The sequence below is a fragment of the Nesoenas mayeri genome, assembly GCF_963082525.1.
Source record: "Nesoenas mayeri genome assembly, chromosome: 24".
NCBI lineage: Eukaryota > Metazoa > Chordata > Aves > Columbiformes > Columbidae > Nesoenas > Nesoenas mayeri.
Genome location: NC_137546.1, coordinates 6,542,714 through 6,561,034, shown reverse-complemented (window position 1 = coordinate 6,561,034; position 18,321 = coordinate 6,542,714). Strand labels below are relative to the sequence as shown.

Genomic DNA, 18,321 nt, shown 5'->3' with positions numbered 1-18,321 from the left:
AACATGCTGCATATATATCCCCAGGAGCATGAGCTAACAGCAGAAGTCTCCTTCATACTACTTCAGATTAGCATTCAAGATGTTCAGAGAGGCCCAGGCTGTTGGGCTGCAGGAGCTCTGCAGATCCCCAGCCCAGCCCTGCCAGCGCAGGTCACAGAGCAGATCACACAGGATCCCAGGGGGTTTGAATGTCTCAGAGCAGGAGACTCCACACCCGCTCTGGGCAGCCTGGGCCAGGCTCTGGCACCTCCAGCAAACAAGTTTCTGCTCATGTCCAGATGGAGCCTCCTGTGCTTCAGTCTGTGCCCGTTGCCCCTCACCCTGGCGCTGGGCACCACTGAACAGAGTCTGGTCCATCCTCTGACACCCACCCTGACATATTGATCCATTGATCAGATCCCTCTCAGCTTCTCTTCTCCAGCTCAACAGCCCCAGCTCTCTCAGTGTCTCCTCATCACAAAGATGCTCCAGAGCCCTCAGCACCTTTGTAGCTCTCGCTGGACTCTCTCCAGTAATTCCTTGTCCTTCTGAAACTGGGGAGCCCAGGCCTGGCCCCAGTTGTGCAGATGGGGCCTCCCCAGGGCAGAGCAGAGGGGGAGGAACAACCTCCCTGACCTGCTGCTCACACTGTTCCTCACACACCCCAGGTACCACCGGCCTTGCTGAACACCCCAGAAAGTGTCCGGCTGTTATACAAGTAAGATCTTCGGGCTGAAGGATGGTGGGAGGCATTTCAATTTGTGTATCAATACGCAACGACTACAACTTCAAGACTCCAAAGGACAGGTCAGTATGAGAACTCATCCATTGCGAGGTACAGGGCAGGAAACTGAACGCTCCGTGTTGAAGGTCAGAGTGTTCACTCTGTCAGATGTTGGCAGTTTAATCCCCCAAGGACATCCCTTCATTTTCACCCAGTGGACAAGAAGTCGATGACACCACTTGCAGCTGCCCTTTGGGAGGATTAGCACGTGTTCTGCCTCATCACAAGTTGTTTTTTCAAGCTATCTGCTAAATGGGATTTTTTTAAATCAGGTATAGGCACTAGTGGAAGGCTCAGGCCTAAGGAGTTACATGGACAGCCTTCAGATAGACCTGGCAGCTACAGTCCCACAGCGTGATCCACAGACAATTTCAGCCTCAGTTGTGCCAAACGGGCTGAAAACCAGAGCAACAATTAAGCCGAGTTTCAATTCCTGGCAGTGCCGGACAGCCCGTTACAGCAGATGGCACGAGCCTGACTCACACCTGCTCTGCCACTGCCCAAATGTCACCAGTGCCCTTCCACCGACGTGCTGCTTTTATTTGAGAATAGCAATGACATCAAAAACACGCAGGTGACAAACCAAGCGCAGTACCAGTATGAAACCCATCTCCCACTGGGAAATATCCTCAAAAAAAAGAGAAAGAGCTGCCAAACACAGAGCCAAGTGAAAGAAACTGATCTATGACTCTGATCCGGTGTGTTCTCATGGATGTTTCAGCCGCTGCTGCAATCGTGGTGCACAAGCACAGCTACGCCAGGAGCAGCACAGCCCGTGTACAGCAGCCCCTGCGCTGCCTGCGCACGCGGAGCAGCCCAGTGTGAGACCAGACGGGGACTGGTTTGCTAACACACCCCCACCTTCTGCTGACTGCTCCATGCCGCTGGGTCCCTGAGAAGGATGAAGATGCTGAGGGGTCTGGAGCATCTTTGTGATGAGGAGACACTGAGAGAGCTGGGGCTGTGGAGCTGGAGAAGAGAAGCTGAGAGAGATCTGATCAATGGATCAATAGCTCAGGGTGGGTGTCAGAGGATGGACCAGACTCTGTTCATGGTGCCCAACGCCAGGGTGAGGGGCAACGGGCACAGATTGAAGCACAGGAGGCTCCATCTGAACATGAGCAGAAACTTCTGTACCTTGAGGGTGTTGGTCTCTGCTCCCAAGCAACAAGAAACAGGATGAGAGGAAACGGCCTCAAGTTGCGCCAGGGGAGGTTGAGGTTGGATTTAGGAACAATTTCTTCCCTAAAGGGCTGTGGGGCATTGGAACAGGCTGCCCAGGGCAGTGCTGAAGTCACCATCCCTGGAGGGTTGGACAGACAGACATGAGGTTCTCAGGGACATGGTTTGGTGCTTGATTTAGGTTAAGGTTGGACTTAATGATCTTAAGGGTCTCTTCCAACCAAAATATTCCTGTGACTCCATGGCCCAGGCTGCCCAGAGCGGGTGTGGAGTCTCCTGCTCTGAGACATTCAAACCCCCTGGGATCCTGTGTGATCTGCTCTGTGACCCTGCGCTGGCAGGGCTGGGCTGGGGATCTGCAGAGCTCCTGCAGCCCAGCCGGGCTGGGATTTTGTTAAGCCAGGTGCCACCTTCCTCTCCAGAGACACTTTGCAGCAGCTGCTGCAGCTGGACTCTGGTGTTTGTGGGTACGCTGGCCTAGAGTGGGTACACTGGCCAGTATTGACCAGGTTCTCAAAATCCAACGTTTACCTCCAGGTTCTTTTCCTGCTTAAATATTTTTGTTAAGCAGTCGGAGTCCTGCCCATTTTTCTCTGGGTTCCTTACTCAGCAACAGACATTCTGGGGATATTAAGACTTGTTGACTCCCAGACAGCTCACTTGCATTTTGGGAACAATGCTGTGTTCTGTTTCTTTGCTGTTTGTCACTAGAAGCATTAGCCAGAATATCAGACCTTACTCATCAGTTTCCAGAGCTTGAAATACACCTCTAGTCCATACACAGAATTAGGAACAGGCCTGTGATATCCCCAGAACAGCAAGTTCCTCAAGCCACGAAGCTGAGAGGTAAATAATAACCCAGAGATGTGGCACAGTTTTAAAAGGCACTGTAATAAGTCTCAGCACACCCTGAATGCACTTTACTGGCAAGTAACTTCTTTGAGTAGCTTTTCCATATTAGTTGTTAGCAGAGATTTACAGACAGTGCTACCACCTGCAGGACAGCAGACAACGACACGAGGTTTCAAAATACACATTTTATAACATTTTTCAACATAATCCAGGGTCACTTCACTAAGGCTGAGTATAGAAACCCACTGCATGAACTCACTGACCACTTGTTTCATCCTGACCGTCAAGAACAGCTTCGGGAGGACAAGCAGACGGCCACAGGATGTGGCTGTGCCAGGAGCGTCACAGCAGGACACACGGCACTGCCCTCAAAAACCCCAAAGTAGCAAAACACCATTTCAAACACCATTTTCTACCAGCCCATAGCGAGAGGGGCTGTGGGACATGAACTCAGGTCTCCACACCCACAGTACAACCCTCAGGTTCCCAACGGGGGTCACCTCCTCACACCTGAATGCTGGCGGGTTCAGGGGTCCCTTCACCTTTAGCTCCCCCTCTACAAGCAAACACCACCATTGGCATTTTGTGGAAGTCTGTCCCACTCTGAACAAACCTCCAAGGTGGTAAGCTGAAGATCTGGGCCTCAAAAGAAGCCCTGAAGCTCCCTGCAACTTCTTTTCCACAAAAATGAGCAATTTTTATAAAGAAGTAGCTATTCCAAAAGAGCCATCGGCTATCCTGGTATCTCACATGAGCTCTCTGTTCCTTTTAAGTTGCTTTATAATAATAGAAATGATCAGTGGCCCTTTCACCAACAGGCATTCAACCTCTCTGCGATGCATTTGTGCATCCAAATTTGTTTGAGGTACCAAGGTAACCTCTTCAATTCGGGTATTAGTAGCTGATGGCCTTTTTGGGTCACTAAGAGAGCAAACGAGTAAAAAGAGCATCCAGATGTCAAAGTCTCCTGCAGGAACCTCACTAAAAACTGAACCCCCTCAACTCATCATATGCAATATTATCAAGAAAAGCACTTTTCTGTTACAAAGAAACCCAATGCTTCCCACCGGCAGTCAGCAAACTGCTCCCAGCTTGACCTTCAGATAAGCCAAGGGATTCAGTATCTCAGAAAACTGAGCCTGTAAAACTCAACAAGGTTACTGGGAATTACTCAAACCCTACACACAAAGCTGGCGAGTGTTTGCAAGTACAAATGAATGAAACCGCGCAGTCTAAATCCAAATGTGTTTCTCACACTTAGCTAAGTTAACTAGTCACACCGCACAGTTCACTGCACGGCCTCTGCATCTTCGAGCTGCAAAGCGAAAATGAGCATCAGAAAACGTTAACAGTAGTCACAGACCATTCTAGCAACATAAAATACCACTCTCCCTACAAATGAAGATGTAGCAAGAACACAGAGCAGGCCGGAGAGCAGGTGTTCCTGCTGTTTGCTCTCCACTCGCAGTCCAAACAACTGCAAATGATTGTATTTACAGAATCCAGCCAGTGGCCACCAACAACCAGAGCAGAGCGGACGCAGGAACAGCGTCCCAGCGCTGCCACGTGTTCCAGAGCGGTACGAGCCGTGTCCCAAACACACCGATCATCGCCGCTCCACCATGTTAATCTGTCTCCAACGGGAAAGCAGGACATAAGGATGAGTACAAGGCGTGCCGGCCACAAAGGTTCGTTCGGAAGGGAACTCGTGCTGTCCTGCCCCACCGTGCCCAAAGAACAACCGGAACCGTCCTCTCACTTACCGTTGGTACGTATTCCGATGGGAATTTATTTGTTGTGTACGAAATTAAGAGACAGGTTTTACCAACAGCACCATCACCCACGACTACACACTTGATCGTCTGCATAGCTGAAGTCTACTGGAATATCAACTCCAATGAGGACCTAGAAGAAAAAAAACAAGAGAGATAGACACATTTAGATGTTTCCGTTCTCATTAGATAGCAGTACGTGTCATTGATGAGCCTTGGTTGGAGCCCAAACCACTAACAGCGCGTATGGGATCTGAAAACAAGCCATTCCAGATGGGTCGGTAGATCTGTCTCTCCAGCACACGCAAGACAGGAAGCTGCTCATTTTCATAAATGCAAATACATCCCACTGCACCTGATTGCTAAACACCAGCAAAGAGGGTTTGCCACGGTCGCTTTGCCACGCTGGGAAGGACTGGGTGAATTCAGTCACTAACACACAGGGCGATTTTGTCCTGGTTACCTAGAGGTGGGCAAGACATTTTTAGGCTTTTCCAGACTGATTTTAATGTGCGGAAGCATCAAAGCTTAAATGAGCTGAAAGTGTAAGCTCAGGTCTGAGAGCTGCTCAGTGCCATTCGCTCATCCCAAGAGACGTGCCCTGCGGAGAACAGCTCAGCACAGAACGCTCAGCGCGACGCGCGGCGGTGGGAGCTCTGAAAGTAGTTTATGGGATAAAAATAAGTAGGTACAGAGAGAAATAAACATGATTAATTCCTCCTCCCCTTGCCTTCTTGGTTGGTTTGGGTTCGGGTTTTTTTCTGGAAGCCTACGCACAGTTCTATGATCTTTTGGTTCAAGTTGCTTATCCCCATTTTGAAGTGGTGAGCAGGGCACCCGCTCCGGGCAACCCAATCATTACAAAATCACAATGCACCAGCTGCTTTACCACTGACCCAGCACATGAACCAAATCAATACTTGCCATCAACTCCTCCTCCAAACGCTCCTTAGCAACCTCCAGTGCTGCACACAGCTGCTCTTCATTAATATATTGCTTTAATTAGAAAAGTACAAGACCTCTAGCCATTCATTCCCATGCAGGTGTGAAATCCTGACCCCAGCAACTGGTTCCAGCTCTCACTGGTTTTCAACATTTCTATATTACTGGAAGTACTTTTATTTACAGCAAAGAGTTTGCAGGAGGCCCAGACACCTATCGCAGCGGATTTACCCTCGAAACGGTGGCAACGCTTCAGCCTCACAAGGATGTCACCCCGGCACCCAGTTCTGCATAACTGCATGAAAAGAACAAATTGATCCCTACCGAACTACGCAATTGGGCACCTCCTGGGGATTTCGCTTCTCAGGGTGATGTGGAAGAAACACAAGGCAATCGCAGGGTTTTGAGCTGCCAACGTGATTTGATACCGCACATCGCATGGCCATGTCGCTGCTGGCGACTCAAAACAAACCTGTAGCTTTGCTTTGGATGTCGCTAGGATGCTCCGGGATGGAGCCAGAGCCAGACACCTGGATAACAAACATCCTCAAAAGTCTCCAAAATTGTGGGGGAATAATAATCCCCAGTGTTCCCACAGGCCACAGATTCACAAGCCATTTTAGTAAATGAAAAAGACTCTTTCTCAGAGCAGGACATCAGCCGGAGTCTGGTACATCACACAGGCCGGACACGGCTATATATACATCTTCATTCAACGTATACACAGATGGTGTAGGATTTGCACAGGCATCAGGAATAATCACGAATCCTCTATTTGGTGCTGTATTTTAACATCAAAAGCTCTGAAATTTGACCCTGAAGCAAACACACATTTACTCAGAAGGACAAAGCAATAGTTTCCATTTCAAAAGCAATTCTCTGTATTCGGGTCAGCTCAATTTTTTAATATCTAAGGGATATTAGTCAATACTGCCTCAATCGCTAAGGCGCTCACACAGCTCTGCCTTGCCAGGCTGTGCCACCATCACAGGGAAAGCGTCACATTCACCAGGATGAAAGCAGGAGATGGAACAGAGCAGCTCGGGCCCAAATTAAGAAAAGCTTCGTGCTCAAAAGCAAAGGTGGAAAGGGATGAGTCACTTGGTAAGTAGATTTTAAAAGGAAAACACATCAAAAGTGTGTTTGTGTCAGGCCTAGCTAGCCAACGCAAGCACACTCCAGCCTAAATCACCTCACTAGCTTGCCAGCCCTACCCATCAAATAAGGCACCATCACCTGCCTTTTGTTCAGGGATTGACCCAAACAGCCACCACACAGGTAGCAGCCCTAATCAATTCCTTTCAGAGCTACGAAATCATAGAGCCACAGAATCATTTTGGTTGGAAAAGACCCTCAAGATCATCAAGCCCAACCATAACCCAGCCCCATGTCCTGAGAACCTCCTGTCCGTCTGTCCAGCCCTCCAGGGATGGTGACTCCAGCACTGCCCTGGGCAGCCTGTTCCAATGCCCCACAGCCCTTTGGGGAAGAAATTGTTCCCACATCCAACCTCAACCTCCCCTGGTGCAACTTGAGGCCGTTTCCTCTGCTCCTGGCGCTTGTTCCTGGGGAGCAGAGCCCGACCCCCCTGGCTCCAAGCTCCTTTCAGGCAGTTCAGAGATCAGAAGGTCTCCCCTCAGCTCCTGTTCTCCAGCTGAACCCCCAGGTCCCTCAGCCGCTCCATCACACTTGTGCTCCAGCCCCTCACCAGCTCCGTTCCCTTCTCTCCACTCGCTCCGGCACCTCAAGGCCCTTCTTGGTGTGAGGTGATCCCGCCACCCCTCTGGCCGCCATTTTGTGCCCTGAGGTGATCTCAGTGCCGCCATTTTGAGCCCTGGGCTGAGGGGCCCAAAACTGCCCCTAGGATTCGCGGTTTGTCCTCCTCAGTGCCGACTACAAGAGGATGCTCACTTCCCTAGTCCTGCTGGCTACAGAACTCTCCACACTGGCTTTCCCAGCCACTTGTTGTGCACCCTTCCAGTTCCAACTAGAATTGACGGCACTGCCCAGCCAGACTCAGGAATCCCTGCTCCAGCCATCCAAGTGCTGTCGCAAGAGGAGGATCCCGCCCACCTCCAGCAGCCCCTTCGGAGAATCCCACCCCGGCTCACACCTCCTCCTCCAGATTCCTCCCCTCCCTTCCTGCTCTCCCTCCCCTTCCACTCTCCTGCCCCAATTAGTTGGATTTCCTTGTTTACCTGTAATCTGGAGGTTATACATCTGCTGCAAGGCAGCCTTTCCAGAACCAGGAAAGCAAATGAGAGGAAAAATCCAGACTCTGAAGCACTTCCTATGCATTGCAACACACCAATCTGTACCTGGAGATCTTACAATTCTCCATATGTAATTCTTCCCATGAGAGTCTGCAAACCTTTGCCGTTTTCCTGTTCCCTCCTCTGGGAGAGAAGCTGCTGTACGTGCTGGGAAGGGCTCAGGTCAGAGACTCCAGCTAAGACAAAGCACAACGTGTGCACACACAACATCATTCCCATAAAAGCAATTCTGCCTCTTGCAGCGAACAATCAACTCGATCTACATCATTACTCTCGGAGCACAGCGAACACCAGCAGCTCTAATTCGGAGTATTCGTTATCAAAGCGCTGCTGGCTCTCACTCTACACCTCAAATTCACTCCTGAAGAGCCGGTGCGGCGCACATCACCAACTCAAACATGAACGTGTGGACGCGGGAGGCAAAGCCATGAACTCAAACCGCACGTCACCTTTTCCCACCCGCCAAGATTATCCTTTTAACCTTCTGGCAGCAGGAACAAAACAGCACAAACAACCTGGGGCCTCACTCTGAAGCACAAAGCAGAACCCAAATCAGACCTGGAAAACACAGAGAGGTTGTCAGGTTTTCTTAATTACTTCTAAAGCAATTAAAAAAATTCACCACGAAAAATCCATTAGAAGGTCCCAATGTAACAAGCGACCACCAGGTCTCACACACTTGTTTAATTGCCCCCGCCCCATCAGACACTGCAAAATGACACCTTTAAAGGACCAAAACGCATTCAAGCACATCTTTAGGTAAAGGCATTCCTTCACTTTTTTTTTTGTTTTAAATAGATGTATAACTTTATCTTTAAATACTGAGACAGTCTGAGTTAAACAGACTCAGAGTCTTAAGCACAGGTCTCCAAAGTCTTACCAGTGGGAACGTGGAGCTGTTGAATAAGTTATTTTGCTGGGATTAGCAGCCTCTCTAGATTAGCTGGCTGAACTACTTTATGTTTGCCACTTCTAAGAGGTCCAGAGCACACAGCCGAGAACAAGCTCATTTTCAGCGAGCTCAGATGCACCATCCTGGGACCTAATCTGCCACAGGAAAAGCTTTAGAGACGCATTCATCACTGACTTGTGGTTTAAAAGTAATTAGTCCAATATGAGATACAACTGGAGAATAACTCATCCCCAGAGTTAAACACTGAGGGAGGGAGAAACAGAAGAGGTTTGGGTTTGTTCCTGCTCCAAAGCAGCCTAATAAAAGGAAGTCTACGTATACAACACCCAGCAGGACTGGAAAACGCTCCAAGTAGTTTTAAATATCTGACGGAATGAAAATGGACTGGAAAACGCTGAAGTCAGCCCATTTTGAGTGCGGTGAGTGCTTTCTGAGCCATGTAACCATGAGAGGCCAGAGAGGAGAGCTGATAACAACTGGGCACATCCTGCAAGTCACTGGGATTTGGTTCTGTCCTAAAGACCTAAAGACGACTTAAACAAAACCCACCACAATACAGCATTGATTTAGTTTCTCAAATCCCTCTGTATTGCAATCAAAAACTTCAGTGCTTCAGCAAAGTGTGAAAGTGCATGTTAACCTGCTGACCTGCGTTTAGGATTCATCCCAAAAAGCGGTAACAGAGATGCAAGTGTTGCGATGAACCGCAGTCTCCAGTGGGATGTTGGGGAGATCAATAATCCTTCCTAGCATACAAAAATATTCGGAATTCCGCATGTTCTGTACGCACAGCAAAAGGCACCGACAGAGCACGGGAGGCTGAGGAAATCCACAGTACCCACAGCAGGTTCCCACTCACTAAGCACAACTTACAAGCAATCCTGTCCCAAACACAGCCCGACACCGAGGGCCACAACCCCCTTGGAAAAGTCGCATTTTCCCATCTTAATGGCGAGCGCATGAAACGTGGTTTAAAAACTGCTCGTAATGCAATTGTAGCAGCAAGATCAACTACTGACCGTGAAGATTTGTATGTCAAACCAAGAGGTAAGAACCTGCCTTATCTCGCCTTCGCTCTCGCTGTCCGTGCGATCTCAAGTACAAAACGTAAGCCTTCAAGCTTAAGATTCCTCCTCTTTTTCAGCCTGTTTTCAGGTTAAAACGGGTTCGTTCTCCTCGCCAAAGGAAACGGAGCTGTCAAACCTGTCTACACATCCTGCCCCGGTTTCCTGCCCAGCCCCGGCAGCACCGCGGGTTCCTCTTTCCGGCGGCACCGAAACCGCTGCCATTTCAGCGCAGGTACGGCCGAGCGCGGCGCGTGAGGAGCCGCCGCCTGCCCGCCAAGAACCATTTTGCAATGCTCTTCTCCGCACCGTTAATTCACCCATCGAAGCTTAACCAGCCCCTCACAGCCTCCAGATCCCGCTCCAGAGTCTGTTCCACAGTGCAAGAAGAAAAAAGCCATTTCTGAAAACTAAGAATAAACCTTTTTTCCCCCCTCCTCCCCCATAAACAATGTAATTTTACAGTAAACAGGTTCCTCACCTAATTCCTGTGGGGTCAAAGCGCTCAGGAGTCCAAAATGACAATATTCACAGGATTTTAGCCATGATCTCTGTTAACCACTTTTGCCCTTCCACATTGCTGCCATTTCATATCTTATAAAAACATACATTTCTAAACAAAGCATTTGGGTTTGCTATTTTTTCCTAGATTAACTGCATCCATTTCAAGGCCCTTGTCCTCTGCCACCTCCTCTACCCCTACTATAAACTCACACTTTTGCTTTTCAAAGCAACAAATCTCCCAAATCAGGGGCAGCCAAGAGACATAATCAGCTACTAGACCCAAGGAATCAGGTTTTTCCCCACCAGAGATAGAACCAGCATTAAATGGAGTCTGTAATCCAGGCCTGCAATTATTAACAGGATCTTATGATTCTCTAAGACCCTATTAAGAACTGCAGGCCTGGGTTCCAACGCTGGCGCGGCAAACACCCCGTCGCAAAAATCCCTGTGTACATGGCTCCGGTTCTCTACCAACACAAACAACGAAGAGACCGCATGAATCCGAGTGTCAACCGGAGACTTAAAAGACCTCGGACCTCTTGGTACAGCGATATTGTCACAAACCAGTGATGCAGAATAACAGAAGCCGCTCTCTGGTTGAGTGTAACTCCAGAAAGACGAACTGGCCCACAAGGCAAAACTGGTTTCAAGAGTGGTCTTCTCCTTAATCTTCCACCAAAGCCCACCTTCCAGGAAATGGTTTTATCACGGACATCCCACCGCAGCACTAAACACATCTGCCGTTTCTACGCTAGTCAGGTGGTAAATGACATTTTAAAGAATATATTACGCTCTTGGTGCCCAAGGTCACCCGCCTGCCCTCTGCTGCAGGCACACGAGGCATGTACAGCAACGCTTGTGTTCCCAAAGGTTCTGAGTTGAGCTTACAGCTAGGTATTTAATGGCTTAAACTTGGCTTTATAAGGCTGTTAAGCTACAAAGCAGCACAGGAGCTGCACTGCCTTAGAACAGGACAAATCATAAAGTTCAAGGCAAAATCTGCAAAAAGCAAAGGGGGTATATTCAAGAAACAATCCTGCACCACAGCAGTTCAGGATCTCACAAATTATATCTTTTTGAAACATTAGGTGTTTTGTTTTGGTTTTTTAACTGTCACTACCAAGCCAGAGAACCCTTTAAACCCTGTTTCAGAATTTGTGCTCACAACAGAGAATTATCTTTGAAAACCACCATTGCTATTTAGTTTATATGAAAGGTGTCTAATTATGAGACAAATTTGGCTTTTATTATGGGCCTCTCTGTTCAAGATAGAGTTGATGTGTGGGATCCTGGAGCAGCCCTAGGCCTGGCCTAGACAGAGCCTGAGGATCCCAACACCGCACGGCTTCTGAAACCCCCATTTCTGGACAAGTTACTGTGAATGACCAAGGAAGAAGTAACAGACCTCAAAACGCAACTGAGATCAACTATACTTAACGAAACTTGCTTTTTCTAATTATGTTAGAATTGAAAGTTACTTCGCACATATTCACAAAGGCTTTTCACAACAAACTGGTCAAGCACAGACATAAATAAGACGGGAGGTGAATACAGCTGGGTGGGGGAATTTTAAAAGCCTGAGCCTAAACTACCGGCATGTTTCAAGTTCTAGAACTTCAAAAAAAGAAGGAGAAAGCCATGACATCCCATTTGAGCGCTACATTCAAAGCAAGAAGCGGCCCATGCAGCCTGGTCGGATAAACTACAGCTCTGTGGGCTGGCACTTCAGCACAAGTTCAACAGAGAGAAGCAAAAGTGTTGAAATCCCTGTTATCGCCCTGGTTAAGGTTCCACTGTCAAACCAGCATTGGGAAAACAGCCCCAGATTAAACACTGGGAAGCATGTGGGCTTACACTGAGTCCTCTTCATCTTATACTGCTATTCTGCGCTGTCGTGCTCTCCAGGAAGCTGTTCTATTCTGCCTTAACACAACCCTCTTCAGTATTTTAACATCACATTTTAAAACCTATTTTTATTAGCTTTGTTTCATACTGTTAGTATTTAAAAATATGATCTATACTCCTATTCACACACACTACCAAATCAGCACACACCAGCTGTGATACTTCTCTGCTCAGACCCATGGCCAAATACATTGACCAGGGGTAAAACCAACACTGGCAGAAGTTCCTCTATTTTCAGGCTCATTTTTGCATATGCGGAAGCACCCTGGGTGCACATGAGCTGCAACGGAACCTCCCTCGCTCCAATGTGCTCAGGGATCAGGACGGCTGCGGATGCTCCACGCACAGCCTGATGGGTGCCCTGAGGTTTGGGTGGGACAGCTCAGAAGCAACATATTGTCTGGGAGGAAGGGCTGACACAGCACAGGCTGCGCTGCCATCAGACACCTGCCCAGGCTGGACTGGGCGAGAAGAACCTGATGAAGTTCAACAAGGCAAGTGCAGGGTCCTGCATCTGGGCAGGAACAACCCCCGGCACCAGCACAGGTTGGGGGACCTGCTGAAAGCAGCTCTGCAGAGAAGGACCTGGGAGTTCTGGGGAACAACAGGGTGACCGTGAGTCACCAATGTGCCCGTGTGGCCAAGAGGCCAATGAGACCTGGGGTGTGTGAGGAACAGTGTGAGCAGCAGGTCAGGGAGGTTGTTCCTCCCCCTCTGCTCTGCCCTGGGGAGGCCCCATCTGCACAACTGGGGCCAGGCCTGGGCTCCTCAGTTTCAGAAGGACAAGGAATTACTGGAGAGAGTCCAGCGAGAGCTACAAAGATGCTGAGGGCTCTGGAGCATCTTTGTCATGAGGAGACACTGAGAGAGCTGGGGCTGTTGAGTTTGAGAAGAGAAGCTGAGAGGGGTCTGATCAATGGATCAATATCTCAGGGTGGGTATCAGAGGATGGACCAGACTCTGTTCAGTGGTGCCCAGCGCCAGGGTGAGGGGCAACGGGCACAGACGGCTCCATCTGGACATGAGCAGAAACTTGTTTGCTGGGAGGTGCCAGAGCCTGGCCCAGGCTGCCCAGAGCGGATGTGGAGTCTCCTTCTCTGAGACATTCAAACCCCCTGGGCCCACCTGTGTGATCTCCTCTGGGACCCTGCGCTGGCAGGGCTGGGCTGGGGATCTGCAGAGCTCCTGCAGCCCAACAGCCTGGGCTTCTGTGACTGAAGAGACAAAGCTTTGTTAAAAAAAAAAAAACATTGCAAAAGTGACTTTTCCCAGCCACTGAGCTACCTCAGCGTTTCAATTAATACTAACAAACCTGCTGGAAAGCTCGCTAACGCCAGGACTGAAGCAGGAGAGGTTGTCCTGCATCTCTCTAATCTGAAGAAGGGACCAGAGTGGCCGGAGCCACTTTCCTCGCCCGGCAGAGGACAAGCCGCCCGTGGCACCATGAGCACAAACGGGGCAGCAGCACCAAGTTGGGCAATTGGCAGTTTCTCAGCAGTGGGTAAATGCAGAAGACGCTCAAGAAGAAGTAACAGCACCGTGTCTTCCAGTCCAGGACATGGAAGAGGATCCTTCCGAGAGGAACTAAGCCTTTAGCTCAGCAACACTTCACAAGCACTAACCTTGAGCTAACTGCTCAAACACACCAAGGTGAACCACAACCTGAGCACACCAACAAAAACCCAAGCCCAGCACACACCCCCCACAACAACCCTTTTCCATCCAGCTGTTCACCAACCTCAGCCGCCCAACACAAATGGCCACAGCAGATCATGAAGTGCCAGATGCCGCATTCCTCCCATCCAAAGCTGCAGGAGCATCTTTGTCATTTCCCCCCCCATCCCCAAATAAACAGAACACTCAGCATTGGCCAAAAACACAGCACAGCATCTTTCAATTTGCAATGAGCTGAGTAATTCAAAACAGCTCATTGCAAAGCAGGACAATTCTGGCAGCCTTAGGCTGAGCCTGGTACCGTGGTGACAGCGACCGTCCCGCCGCACCCCCACAACCAGCTTAAATTTTGCTCCCAGGCTGTGTTAGCTCAGTAAAAACCTTCACCCCGCCAAGTCTGATCTACACTTAGAAACCACACATCGATACCGCACAGTCTGAGCGCAGAAGCCTGGATAAAGATGGGCTGCTATCTGCACAGCACCTCCAGATAGAACGGCTCAAATGAAGCCCCTGTGTTACTACTTTAGAGGTTCTGATTTGCTTTTTCACAAGGCAAGAGAACAGTGCACAGAGCTCTCATGGTAGGAATTACGCCATAACATTCAGAAGCAATGGGGTGAATTAACAACACAAGAGCTTAAAATGGAACAACGTTTTTTAAAAGATGCTGCAAAACTAACTCTTTGTTTTCCCTTCATAAAACGTCGCTCGTTTGGAAGTCACTCCATCTCAAGAAAAGGACAACTGCTTTACCCAGGAGAAAACACGCCAAACGGTATTTTTAAGTTTTATAACTCTTTAAAACAGAAGCCAATAACTGAAACTCAAAAGGGAGACTACCAAGATTAATTACACAACACTGAAACTCTGCTTCTCGTACTCATTATTTTAAGTTCATTGCACACCCAGGGCTGGACAAACAAACCCAGTTCTCTCACCCAACAAGGACCCAGCTGATCCACCACTAGAAGCTGAGAATATTTGTCCTAACACCACTTTTGTCACTTTTCTCAGGCACTTACCTGCACAGCATTGCCAGCGAGCTCCTGCGGATGGATGGACAGACACACTCAGGGAGGGCGACCACTTTGTGCCAGCTTAAACCCCAGGAGACACCCGGAGAAAGGCTCTGACCTGTCATTTCTAGGGGGAATTCTTTCCAATGGACACCCTCAGCAGTGCGGTGTAAGCTCTTTTAAATCGCGCTTAATTAAATGATAGGTTGTAGAAATGTAAAGATACTTTATTTGAAACTTCAGCATAAAAGTTCATTCAGTCAATTCGCTTTCTGTCCATATTAAATACTAAAAATAGGGGGTTTTTCACCTGCATTTAGCACAATGGGGTGAGAGGAGCCGAGGCAGCAGTCTGCAATACATCAAGTTCTATCCGGAGTATGAGAAACCGATTTTACATCCATTTAATTTGACAGCACCTTAATATTCTACAAAAATAAAAAAGGAATGAATCCTCAAGAGCCAAGGTAACTACACTCCCTCACAATTCCTCCTCACAGGCTCTTATTCTAGAAGCTCAGACCATTGAAATTCATGTGATCAAGCCTAAGGACAGGGTGAAGCTCAGTCGACCACAGGCACAGCAAAGAGAGGCCAAAAACGCACAGGCCCGCAGAAGACTATTCAAAGTTGCGAGCGTAAAACAGATTCCACACGCCCAAACTGCAACGGCACATCTTCATTTACCGTACAAGTTCTCAGGAGCAAGAAGCGGCGCTGGAACCCAGCTACACCAATATATTAAGATTAAATTTGAAGCTTGTAGGGTGACGGCTATCCAAGAGATTTTAATTAAGATGTCTGGCTGTCTACGCTCATAAGACTTGGAAATTTTTTAGAAGTACAGCTGCATTTTAACCAGGAGGAACTTTTAGATCAGGATTAGCGGCCAACTGGGTGCTGCACATCGGCCTTTCATACGCTTTACAGGAAAGTAAGAAAAGCCCATCTGCACACTCAGCAGGGACATCCTGAGGAGCTGCACACGGGCTCCATTGCTGTTTACTATTGTTCCTTTAGTTGAAGATCTACGTGTTCCATTTTAGATGCTCCAGACACTCTAAAACTTCAAGAACATTTCTATTAAACATCATAAACTTCCCAAAACTGGCCATCAGGTGCAGGCAAACAAACAGCTACACAGCGGGTATATAACGAACCCAAAACATCAGTTGCAGGTCATGAATAACCGGGTTCAAAGTATGCAAATGTAATGATTAAAATTTCTGCCTAGAACACGTTACCAAACTGCAAACATGTTTTATCTTGCATCGCAATAGTTTTTATTCCTTGCCAAGACTTAAAAAATCCTTTTCCTCATTGCTACTGAAACGCACTGAACAGTTTAAACACTTCTACAGCCAGCAATATACTGATTCAGGCCTTACATGTGCCCATAAAACCTGTTTCAAATATACATTTGCCCATACTGCCTTCCCCATAAACCCACACTAACAAGAGGGAACAGTTTACAAAGCAGAACAACAGATTCTCCCCATACAGCCAGCTGAATACAAAGGCTTTCTATGTCAAGTTGGTTTTGCATAAGACCCTTTTGCTCACTGAAAGCAAGAAGCTTTAAGTGCTTCACTGAGTTACTCCAATTAGCAATATGAGGGGCTTGATCCGGGTTTTAAATACCCTTCCAAAAACAAAAAGAAGGACGTTGGGGGCACTGTGATTTAATGCTTTGGATACAGACAGCTAGCACATCCTTTCCTAGGAGAGAAGCACAGATGAACACAAGACAAAGACAATCACAGATGGCCGGACTGAACTCCTTCTGACTACCCAGTTGTCATCTGACACGGCCTCCCCGGTACGGCCTCATCTGCCCGGGGCTTTTGTCAAAACAGGAGAGTAAAGCCACCCGGGCTCCCCCGGCTGCAGTGCCCGCATGGACAGGGCAACAGCGAGCCCGAGCGTTTTGCCATTCTTCATTAAGCACAGGTTTCACAACACCGGTTGTTATGTTTGCATTTACCTGGTTATACGAGCGTCTCCCACTGTTGCCAGCAGCTGCAAGTTCTACCCGCTTAGAGGAAAAAGCCCTAGATCACCAAAACGTTTAAAACACAGCGAGATGACATGCAGCTGCAGTATACACCTCTTGGTGAGGTTTCAAAGGAGAAAAAGAATGTGTCAACACCAACCACCAAAGCAGCACTGGCCCCTGTCCCAGCCAGACCAGTGACAACACTGGTCCCATGTATCGAGAGCAACGGGACGGGCTTCAAGCAACCTCGCACCTCGGGAGGCAAAAGCCAAGAAGCGCCTCCCAACTCCTCCTGGTTCAGGACCGGAGTCTGTGCAGCACACCCGGCTCCATCCCGACCCGCCACCCCACGAACTGACCCGGGGGGTCCCCGCAGCCCCCGGAGCAGCAGAAACCGCGGGCAGGGCCGGGCCGCCCGGCGGGTTGCGAGGCCCCGGCCCCGCCACGGCCGGTGCCGCCGCCCCCCGCGCCGAGGGTCCGGCCGCGCCCCGCGACGGGAAGCGGGGGAGGGGAGGGAGGCTGCGCCCGGCACCGCCGCCCCCCGCCAGCCCCGGCCCCACGAAGGCCGGGCCCCCCACAGCAGCCCCCGCGGCGGCTCCGCGCAGCCCGCGCCCCCCGCCCCGGGAAGGGCCCCCCGCACCCCGCTGCCCGGGGAGGCCCCGCACACACACCGCGGGCCCCGGAAGGGCGGATCCCGCACGGCGGAGACACCGGCCGGCGGTGCGGAACCGGACAGCGGGGAGAGGCAGGGGTGTGTCGGCGGCGGAGGCCACCCGAGGGTCACCCCGGTGCACTCCCGGAGCGGCCCCGGTGCCGGCCCCGCCGCGGGGCCGCGCTCACCTCAGAGTCTCCGCCGGGCGTTGGCAGCTGCGGGGTCTCCTCGGCTGAGGCGCAGGGGCACGCCGCCGGTGACGTCAGCACGCAGCGGCCGGCGGGCGGGGCGGGGAGGAGAGGCGCGGCCGGCAGGGGCGGGGCGGGGCGGCCGGCAGGGGGCGCTGGTGCGGCTGGCCCGTCCCGCCCCCGGCACGGCAGCGCGCGGCGCCCCCTGCAGGACGGAGCGGGGCGGGGCGGCGGGAGCGCGGCGGGACCGGGGGCACGGCTGCCGGGCTCCGGCTCCGGGGAGCGCCCGGAACGCGGGGGGACCCTCCGTGCCAAGCACGGACCGCCCTGCGTGCACTCAGGAACTGCGGGACCCTGCACCCCTGCGTGCACCCAGGAACTGCGGGACTCTGCACCCCCTGCGTGCACCCTGGAACTGTGGGACCCTGCACCCCCTGCGTGCACCCAGGAACTGTGGGACCCTGCACCCCCTGCGTGCACCCAGGGGCTGTGGGACCTCACGCCTGAACCCCTCTGCGTGTACCCAGGGACTGTAGGACCCTGTACCTGCACCCCAGGCAAGCACCCCAGAAACTGTGGGATGCCACATCCTGCAAGCACCCCAGGAGCTACAGGACCCCCC

The 18,321-nt window shown here is 50.5% G+C and overlaps 1 protein-coding gene across 1 annotated transcript in view; it reads right to left on the bottom strand.

The window, feature by feature from the left end:
* CDC42 (cell division cycle 42) overlaps window positions 1–17,764 on the bottom strand; it is a 30,798-nt gene extending 13,034 nt beyond the window's left edge. Inside the window, exons 1-2 of the mRNA XM_080358744.1 lie at window positions 17,700–17,764; window positions 4,561–4,702 (exon numbers count right to left, since the gene is read on the bottom strand). Coding sequence (XP_080214870.1) covers window positions 4,561–4,665 — 105 coding nt within the window. The 5' untranslated portion in view covers window positions 4,666–4,702; window positions 17,700–17,764. The remainder of the gene's footprint in view (window positions 1–4,560; window positions 4,703–17,699) is intronic.
* Window positions 17,765–18,321: the final 557 nt, after the last annotated feature.